A 10,629-nucleotide genomic window follows, 5' to 3' on the forward strand; every position below is an offset into this window, starting at 1 on the left:
CTAGAGAAGAGCTCTGCGTAGCTCAAAAACTTGTCTCTTTCACCAACAGAAGTGGGTCCAATAAAAGATATTACCTCAACCATCTTGTCTCTCAGACATCACAAGAGCAATGTGTAGTCTTGTCTTCAAACTCCATACAATAAAATGCATTGAACTCAATGAGTTATGTTGAGAGTGAAAGGCTGAGTCAACCCTGCTTAAATTTGAATCTATACACTCAATATTTCAAATGTGATGTTCAGCCCATCCATTAGAGCTTAAATGTTAACTGAAAGCCTTTATTTTTGTTTCAGAAATATAAAGAGTAACAGAGTTATGCCAGAGGAAATAGCTTGTTATTATAAACAGTATGTTAAAGTCATGGGCCTCCAGAAGCACTTCAGAGACAACGCTTACATAACATCTGTTTCAAGACTTTACCGAGAACAGGATGATGAAGATGAAAGCCAAGCGAGTGAAGATATTTCAACACAACATTTGCAGATGGAAAAGGAAGATGTACAGACATCACTGATCAAGAGAAACTGGGAAATCAGAGGTTATCAGAGAACAACAGATGGTTCTCAGGAGCCCTTCTGCCTCTTTGCTGAAAATGTGGCTCTGGCAACTGGAACCTTTGATTCTCCTGGCCGACTTCAAGTTGAAGGAGAAGAATTTCCCTTTGTGTTTCATTCCATGTCTGACTTTGGAGCTGCCATCAGCAAAGGAAAACTACGTGGGAAAGTAGACCCTGTTTTAATTGTGGGTGCTGGACTCTCAGCAGCTGATGCAGTACTGTGTGCTTACAACAATAACATCCCAGTAATTCATGTGTTTCGTAAAAGGGTTACTGATCCAAGTTTAATTTTCAAACAGCTACCGAAAAAGCTTTATCCTGAGTACCATAAGGTCTATCATATGATGTGCACTCAGTCACATGCTGTGGACTCTAATCTACATTCTGCTTACACCAGTTTTCCTGAGCACCGTGTACTTTCCTTCAAGCCAGACATGAAATGTGTCCTGCAGAGTGCCTCTGGATTGAAGAAAATCTTCAAATTCTCCGTAGCCTTAGTACTGATAGGTTCTCACCCTAATTTGTTCTTTCTAAAGGACCAAGGGCAGGGGATAGGTCATAACTCAAACCAGCCAATCACATGCAAGGGTAATCCTATTGAGATTGATCCATATACTTACGAGTGCACTAAAGAAGCCAATCTTTTTGCATTAGGCCCTCTGGTTGGAGACAATTTTGTACGTTTTTTAAAAGGAGGTGCACTGGGCATTGCACGATGTTTGGCTACAAGACAAAAGAAGAAACGTCAACTAATTGTTGAAAGAGGCAGTGGTGAGGATGGGATCCCCTAAAACATGCAGTCATATAAACTTTCATATATGGAATTACAGGCATACTCTAACAAGCAACTCATTGACAGCTAAATTCATTAGTAGCCTCTTTTTTGTTATGTATACAAGTCACGCTTGTATTGCCTGATAGAGGATGCTGACACTACAGTACTTTGCCCTTTTCAAAAGACAGAAATATGGTCTGTTTTAACTGCTCTGTCGCCACCTGGAATTTTAACCAGATTTCTTCCAGATACTAAATGAGACTAACTTTTATATTGACTTGCCTGTGATCTCTTGCTCAAATGAAAGAGCACATTTACTCTCTGGAAAGAGAATGTCTGACCAAAAGCTGCTTTTTATTCTTGGTGTTTCACCACATAGAGCGTACTTATCATGAAACTATAAATCTAAGTTAAATTATAAGAGCAGAAAGCTCTCCTTATGATGATCTGTGGTCTCAAATCAAATGTGTGTATTTGGAACAAGGATTTTATTTATTTTGCCATAGTAACACTGGCACTTGTATAAACCTTTGTTTAGCACTTAGTAAAATGGTCTTTATAATAAACAAAGAGGATTTCTACAAGCAAAAAAAGATTGGCTTAACAGTTAAACCAGATCCATCTGAATTTGGTACTGGGATAAAAGACAGAACAGCATTCCTTTAAGATTCATTGCTAATTTGACAATCTACTAATATTTTTGTCAAGCATATGCCTATACTTCCATAAGTGCATAAAGATCATAATATTGGGATTTTATAGAGATCTGTTCGCTAGTACACTGATATGTAACTTTCCAAGAATACTCTGGTTTACAGTAAAACAATAAAGTGCTGATGTAAGTGCTCTTACTACAGTGTCAATATAGTGAATACCTAATGTACTTTTGAAAAAAAATCTGTTAGAAAAGGCAATATTGTTGAAGTGACTGTAAAACTTGCAAACAATTTTTCTCACAATACCAATGGGGAAGACTGAATGGGATCTCTTATCTGGTGGAGATAGTAAGGGAAGATGGGAATGTCTGCCCCCTACGTCCAAACACCAACTCCTGCTTTTTCCTAAGTTAATACATAACATTACCACTAGGATGTCTCTAACCACTTCATTTCTTTTTTTAAAAGTCACTGTCTAAAACTGTCACCATACAAAATGACTGTGTCTGTATAGAAATGTTCTTGCAAAATCATCGTTCTCTACGTATGGGAGTGACCGGGATGGGAGTGAAACTCAAGACTGGTAGGTAGGCACAGCCTGTTTCACACTAGACTGTAGTACTACTGTAGTACTAGATTGTGTACTACAATTGTAGATTGTACACAAGATTGTAGGGAGTCGCAGCCTAAGCTTCACACTAGGCTTCAGACTCTAGGTCTCTAAAGTGAGACCTAGAGTCTGAAGCCCAAGTATTTTAAGATAAATAAACTGCTATAACGCTACCCAATGTTATTCACTGTAGCTGGGGATAAACAATAGATTGTAAGATACTTGGCTAGTTCTGAAAATTATTATTTAGAACTCATGTGCACCCCGATTGGATAAGTATTCGGTTTTAGTTTAATCCATTACCAGGCATTTTAACTCAAATCTAATGTGGTAGAAGACATTGTCTCATTCAGTTAATTAATGTCTGCTCTTAAGTGTATTGTGAAGTATATAATAGTAGTTTGGATTAAAAAGGCCATTGTACATGATTAAAGGGAAGCTCAATACCTCAAAGAGATCACAATGATGAACAAGGTATAAGAACCTAAACAGAACATAGAAAAGAGCCCTGATAACTTATACACATTGACCATGTATAATTGGTGATAAACATATTCTTCTATCTCAACCATGTGATTCTTGAGTTGCATTAATTCAGTAATGGGCACAAACAGACTGGGTTATGCCTACTCTGTCTGTGCTTACTCATAAGCTTGGGGCTTGATTCTGCAAACATTTAGGTTTGTTAGTATAGTTATGTAGAATCCGGACTTTTGTGTATGGATGGGGGAAGCATTAAGGCACAGAAGTTTAAATCTTAGTATTTTAAATTGAAGGCTAAGGAATCTACATTTTAAAAACTTTGTTGTGTAACTTACAAACTTAAGCAATTTATAAAATCAATTCAATAACATAAATAACAATGTGAATAAAACAGGGCAAAATTTTTAAATTATTGCTTTTGTTCCCAGTCAAGCCCACATGATTTGAATTTAGCCATCTCTTGTTTCATTAGTATTTACATAAACATTAACCAATTTTTATATGTGGAAAGCAAAGAGCCATATGAATAATTGGTTTCAATTGTTGTGGTCAATTTTTTTTTTAAACATAACCAAACATGGAATAGACGCAGTATAATTTTTCCCCTTCATTTTTGCAGTACTCGTGTATACTATATTTTAAAATTTATACCTAATTTGTAGTTGTCTAATTAAGAGATTTTGATTTTATTACATTAGCACATCCCTAAGTATGAGGCTTAAGAGTTTATTAAAGAACCTGCTTGTTCTTGTAACAAACTTCCAATACTTTTGCTTGAGGGTGAGGCATATCCAAAATTGAAGGTTTTTCAGCTATTTATGGTAGGTAACTCACAAAATAACTTCAGACTATAAAAAGCATGTCCATCTTTCATGCAAAAAATTTATTTTTCATGTACTTCTAGTTTAATAATTAAATGGCACAAAGAGACTGACAATCACAGAAGCAAAAGATGTAGAAGAAAAAGACTAGTCCCATCTTTAACTGCAGCAGCTACTTAGGTATTATAAACACATACCATGATAAGAGTTAATTGCAGAGCTTTTTATTGAGGTTCTTATATTGATATCCATTGCTGTAGGATTGGAGCACCTCCCAAAGACTTAACAGTGATCTCTTTCATTTCTGCCAGTGTTCTTGTGCATTCAACTAAGTTCTGATTGGAAGCCAGTGGGCTGAACAGAGCAGTAGTTTTCAGTATGCATGTCTAGAATTTGAAGAATAAATGTGAGTTAGCCAGTATGTAAATAAGCTTTTTTACTGACTGAAGCAGTACTGAGATGTTTCTTTTATGCTAGGAGCTGCTAGTTTTATATTTGGAACTGGCTTTTATTTATCTGATGAAAAAAGGGTTAACTATCAGTCATGCAGACTAATCTTTGGTATTTTCAGAAGGCCTGGACTTTTTTACATGTTGATATTTAAATTGCAGTTAACTAGTGTAGCACTAACCTGAATTGTGTAACAATGCAATTTTTATGAAAACTGTGAATTAACTTGTTGGCATTGGCTGACCCTGCAAAACCAAAGGATAAAGTTTGCCATCTGTCAATTGCTGTAGACCAAATCAAGCTCTTGAAAGAAAAGCTATCTCCACTTCTATCAGCCCCCAGTATAAGAGATTTTACTAATAACTATTCAATATTAGATTTTAAAATAGTTTAGAAGGTTAAATAAATCAGTACTATTGATATGAAGACGAGTTGGAAAAGGAATAACTAGTCAAGAAATGCTATTTAATTTATAATTGTATAATTATAAGTGTTTGCATTATATTTGTGTTAGAGTAGGTTAATGGAAAATTTATATTTTTACAGTTGCCTTTGGTTCAGGAATAGGTTATAATCTAAAGCAAGACTGAATATGTCTCCAGACTAAATTATATCTGAGTTTTTAAAATAATTATTTGATCTCTGCAGGTGTCTTGGAGTTAAATCTAAGAATTGCCATACCAGACTTGAGTAATGGTCCAGTTAGTACATGACTGTTTAACAATGGTCATCGTTTAAAGAAAGGCACCCATGTAATAATAAACCAAGGAAGTCTAGCAAATTAGATTTATAACTTAGCAACCTGTCAGACCTCAGGTGTCAACACTTTTGTATTAGTAAATAACTGCAGAATTCTTTATTCAGATACAATATTTAATCTTCTCTTGAATCTTACCAAGGTGTTCACTTAATGCACTGAGTTCCAGAGTTTGATTTGTGTTACATTATAAATTTTGTGTCCACTAATCTTCACTGAGTTGCATGCACCCTCTTTCTGTACAGACCAGAAGCTGCTCAAGTGCTTTGAAGGACCTGCCACCAGAAGAGTTCCTCCAAAGTTGTAGAAAATTAACATCCTAAATGTAATCATTCAACCCAACTTTGAGATTAGTTTTTTTAGACCTGTCATTCCACTGGGGTAAAAGAGAATCAGATTTACTGGGAGCCCGCACTAAAATAAGTAATCTGAATACAATTGAATAGGATGACTTAGTGTAATCATAACTGCAAGAAAGAAAACTAGCATTCTTCTGGTTAATCCTCACTGATGACAAGCAGTGAGGAACAATAGGGAGAGAAAGCAGGAAAGACGACCTAGGAAAGATTCCCCTTCGACCCTGTAGGGATTAAATTGGGACCAGAGACTGGAGTAGCCTCCTCCTGTGGATGCTTGCAAATTGAGCAAATTGTACATTTGGTAAAAGTGGAGAGAAGACCATACTGCAGCCTTGCATCTCTCTCCTGACTGAGGCTGAAGTTTTGACAATGCTCCATGACAAATGAGCCTAGACTTCTTTGGATATTGCATTTCTGGAAGCCTTGCTCTGTCTAACAATTAATCCATATGGTTACTGAAGCTGCAGAAGACTTCTTAAAATTTGTATTTAGAGTAAAAAACCATGTGGGAGTGTTTCTCGGTACTACTTCATTTAGATACATTTTTAGAGTCTTACTGACGTGTAAGGTGTGCTATTTCCACCCTTGTGGGTGTTTTTGATCTGAGATGACAAATGGGAGCACATTACTTCAACTAGGGTGAGACGGAGCATTTACTTTCATTTAACAGATGTATGGTAGCATCCCTGGAGTTATTTTTGATTTCTCCTCTTAGAAAAATTTCTTAATACCAAGAGTACACTTGGGTCATAGACTTCTTTCTAGATGAGTACAATGTGAAGATTTGTCCAGAATATCTCTAATTAGATAGCTGAGAAGCAGAGGGAGAAATATTAAGCACAGGTCACTGTGAGAGAAGGTCTTGCCTCAGAGCGGGGTGAGACCAAAAATGAGGGCCACCATAGCTGGTATATGCTACTAGAATCACTCTTTTCCCCTCTTTCCCACCTTTTATTTTTGTATTTTGTTGTCTTGGAGGAATGTGGAAACTGCATAGCAAAGAGGATGTGGCCACTGATTTGACACAACATGCATTCCCAAAGAATCTGAGTTCTTCCTGAAAAAATATTAATCTCATTTAGCATTATGTCAGTTTACAGACAGGTCTGCCTGGGTAGAAGACAAACTATAAGAGCTAAATTGTGAAGGGCTTTGAAGGTAAGGCCCAAACGTTTGTCTTTGATACAGTGGAAAAGGAGAAACCAGAGGAGGGCTTTGAAGCATAATACCAGGATCAAACTAGGAAACAGCTTGGCAGCAGTGTTTTGAATGGGCTCAAGGTGGTTGTAGTTGAGGTTAGAGAGGAGTGATTCCAACAGTCAAGTAATGAAATGAGAAAAAAGAGGTTTGTCAATCTGGACAAGGAAAAGGTTGGTTCTTGGAAATATTGAAATGGAGAAACTGAGATATTTGGATAGCTTGATTACAAGGGTCCAGAGAGGGAAGTGTTGAAAATCATATGGAGTCTTGAGAGGTTGGTGCCCATCAATGGTAAGAGGAAAAAGGTCTTTGCAAAAAAAATGGAGTTCGGTTTTTGCCATGTTCAATTTAAGTTGCCAGATCAGCCAAGATATAGAATAGGTCCTGAGTAATGAGGCATGTGTTTGAGTCATAAGCACAAAGCTGGTGGTCAGAGCCCATGAAAGTGAATAAGATTGCCTAGATATTTCATACAGGCTGTGGAGCACAAGGTACAAAAGGCAGATATGTGGGAAACAGCTACTGAAAGGGAAGGAAGCCCCACCAAATGAGCTGCTAAAGGGAATAATCAGAGTGGTAAAGGAGAACCCTGGGAGGATAGAATCATGAAAGCCAGTGGTGGTTAGGATTTCAAGTACTAGATGATGGTAAAGCGTCAGTCTCTCAAAAGGAGAATGAAGATGGAGCAAAGGCCCTCAGCTTTGTTCAGGAAAAGGGTAGAAATTGGTTATTTGAGGCAATGACTGTAAATGCAGTTGTCAGTTTGGGCAACAATTGGAAAGGCAAGTGAGGCCAAGGTTGGGTGTTTAAGATGCGGGAGACTAAAGCATGCTTATATTGTGAGGGGGGAGAGATTGGAGCCAATGAGGCCAAGCGTGGGGTAGCATGGGATGGGGTCAGAGGAGCAGATGGAAGGGCTAGAGGAGAACAGCCAAAAACCTCAATGTTAGTGAGTGATCAGGCCCTGCTGACGATCATGCCTTAGACCTGATACCTGTTAGAGCCCATGGAGAGGTGGCTGGGAAGCACAGCATATGCATTAAAGATTGCCCGAGGAGGGACAGGAAACAGCATAAGCAGGTTTGGAATTTTTTGATGACACACTGCGTGCACTGGTGTTCAAGAGCTCACCTGGGGTGTGGGAGAACTGGGTTGAAGTACTTGCTCCAGAGCACATACCACTTCCCAGGTGAGTACTCTAACCACCGAGGGAGGGCTCTCACTCTCTCCTGGTGGAGCACTGTATATGAAACTAAATATTCATTGGAGCAGGGACTTGAATCTGAGTCTCCCACATCCCACGTGACTGTCCTAACCACTGGGCTATCGTCAGTCTCCTTGTGGCCTAATGAACATTTATTTATACAAGAGGAACAGCTCCAACAGGAGAGATTGAGACTCATTCCAGAACACCCAGTAGCCTGGTGGTTAGGGCATTCACCTGAGTTCAAGCTCCTGCTCCAAATCATGCATGCCATGCGTGCTTCTAGTTGTTTTTTGTGACACGCATCTTAGGTCTTAGGTTGCTCTGAGCCTATGGGATCAGGCCCTAGTAGCAAGATAGGTTTGAGAACCCTGCTTTGGGGCTCAACTTGAGTTAGGCTCCAATCCACACTGTGGATTGAACAAGTGGTGTTTGTTAGCACTTAGGCACCTGAGTCCTCTGGGCTTCTAGTAGGTTAGATGGCAGTTGGTGGGTGGTTTTGAAAAATACCAGTGGTGCCTAAAATGTTGGAGTTAGGTGCCTAAACCCTTTTGTGAATGTGGGGAAACTGAAGCACAGAGCAATGAAGGGACTTGACGAAGGACAGGTTCCCTAGCAGGTATGGGGCAGAGCTAAGGTCTCCTGATTCCCACTTCTCCCCATGATAACCTCTTTTATTCATGGCCTCAACTTTATCCAGAATAATTATTCTCTCTCTTCCTTGGTTACAAGCATCCCCCCTTCCTGTATAGAGAATGAAGAAGCTATCTTGTGACTTTTGGATGACTTATTTTTCCTTGGACAGAGTCCCTTTCTATTTGCACAGTCAAGTCATTTTCTCCTTAGGGAAAGATAAGTAACCTGTGCAGAGGGAAACTTTCCCAGAACAGGAATAGAAAAGGATAAATACTCACTACAGCCACAAAAAAATGTCTTTTAAAGGCCCCCTGCAACTGCTGCAGGCAGAGTTACTGGCAGGCTGAACAATTCTTTGCATTCTCTTCAAAGTGCTTGAGCTGTCTGTCCTGAGGAGGAAGCGTGCAATCCATTTGTGAATGATAATGGAGACATTATATACCAACAAATTTTAACTTGTCTCACTTTCATCATGTGCCTTCTTTCCACACAGTGTGAAAAGAACAAATGGAGCACTCTGTTTTCTTTATAAGCCAAATACTGCAGCCACATAAGAATCCCTTTACACATGGAATAGTTCCCTTGAGATGTGCTTAACTTGAATCACGGGCAGAGGTGTTTGACTAGGGCTTATACCTTATAGCGTGAATTTGTGTTAGTAGTGCTCACTGAGATGATAAAAATAGAGAAAGTGGGGTTTAATAAGATTCCTAGAGCCTGTGATTACTTTAACACAAACTCATTGAAACAACTCTTATGCCTACTGGAACAGAACAAATGCTGAAAGTTTAAAAATGGATATTTGAGGTGATCTGATTTCATTGAAGTAGTAACTTCAGTCGTGAATTTGGTACTTGATAACACTGAAAAGCTCAGGCTCTCCTCAGCTTTGAAGACACCAACTTTGAAAATTCCAAGTAGTTTTGGAAACACTTAAGAGCCAGACTATAATGGCTCATTCAGTGCTCTTTACAAGAGTGGCAGATGACTATTGCCAATTAAAGTTATATGTTGGAATCTGGATTCCCCAAAAGGAGGACTTCAGACAACTTATGAAAAAGCAATTTCTGGGTGTTTATAAAAAACTTTGAATACTGGGCATGTAAAAATAATCTTATGTTTGATAGCTGGTTACATGTGACAGCTGTAACCTACACTGATTATTTTAAGGTGGCAGTAACCATCTTGCTAACACATGGAACCTCATTTTCTGATTCTGAGTAAGTTGGGCACAGTCATCTTTAAAAGTAATCAAAAAAGAAAAATGAGTGTGAACGCTGCTGCCATCCACAGACTTAAATGTCTTTGTGTATACCTAATGCTGTGCACCATGTGAACAAACCACAACTGTTAACCAGAAGTCAAATCATGGCTAACAGGTTCTAGACCAGCTTTCTTTATCTGGTGTGGAAAGGGGTTTTATTCTGAGCACATTAACAGAGATGCTGGTTACTGGTTGGCTAACATAGCTGTCAGGATAAAATCCCTGTTTATACTGGGCAGGAAAGGTTTTTCTAGAACTCTGCCATCCACAAACATACACTGCTAGGGCTACTATTTCAACTCTAAAATGGACAGTCATTTAAACTACATTTAATATGAGGCAGGATTTTTTTTAAGAGGCTTCGGAAGTTTCATTTTAAATAACCAGTTCTGTTGCAGAAATTAAACCAAGTTGAAGGGGAATTTTTAAAAAAAAACCACGTTAGCTAGTTTACAGTGGTGCTCTAGCCCTAAGGAGGAGGGGCTCGGGGATTAGGTAATTTCTTTTATTGGACCAACTTCTGTTGGTGAAAAAGAAACTTCTGAGCTACACAAAGCACTGCTTGTTTCCAGAGCTCTGTGTAGCTCAAAATCTTAGCTCTTTCACCAACAGAAGTTGGTCCAATAAGAGATTACTGCACCCACTGTCTCTGTTTTATACACAGAGAGCTAGACAAATTAACTTGGTCTTTTTTCAGAACGAAGTAATAGCAAATGTATCTCAAACAGACTATAAGAAGAAAACAAAGTGCAGCCTTGAATATCTAGAACACTGTACTAGTCCACTGCTTTGAAGCAAGGAGTTTAAAGTTTTGAAACCAGAAATGTGGACTCTATAAATGCCAAAACAATGAACAAC

General features: G+C 38.5%; 1 protein-coding gene across 1 annotated transcript in view; it reads left to right on the forward strand.

Moving 5' to 3' along the window:
• Positions 1-3,552, forward strand: part of OSGIN2 (oxidative stress induced growth inhibitor family member 2) — a 37,562-nt gene extending 34,010 nt beyond the window's left edge. The window contains exon 6 of the mRNA XM_067558255.1: positions 294-3,552. Within this exon, the coding sequence (XP_067414356.1) occupies positions 294-1,347 (1,054 nt within the window). The 3' untranslated portion in view covers positions 1,348-3,552. The remainder of the gene's footprint in view (positions 1-293) is intronic.
• The last annotated feature ends 7,077 nt before the right edge of the window (positions 3,553-10,629 follow it).

Source organism: Emydura macquarii, unplaced genomic scaffold (assembly GCF_026122565.2).
Source record: "Emydura macquarii macquarii isolate MOO-44397 ecotype Brisbane River unplaced genomic scaffold, CSIRO-AGI_Emac_v2 contig_1897, whole genome shotgun sequence".
NCBI lineage: Eukaryota > Metazoa > Chordata > Testudines > Chelidae > Emydura > Emydura macquarii.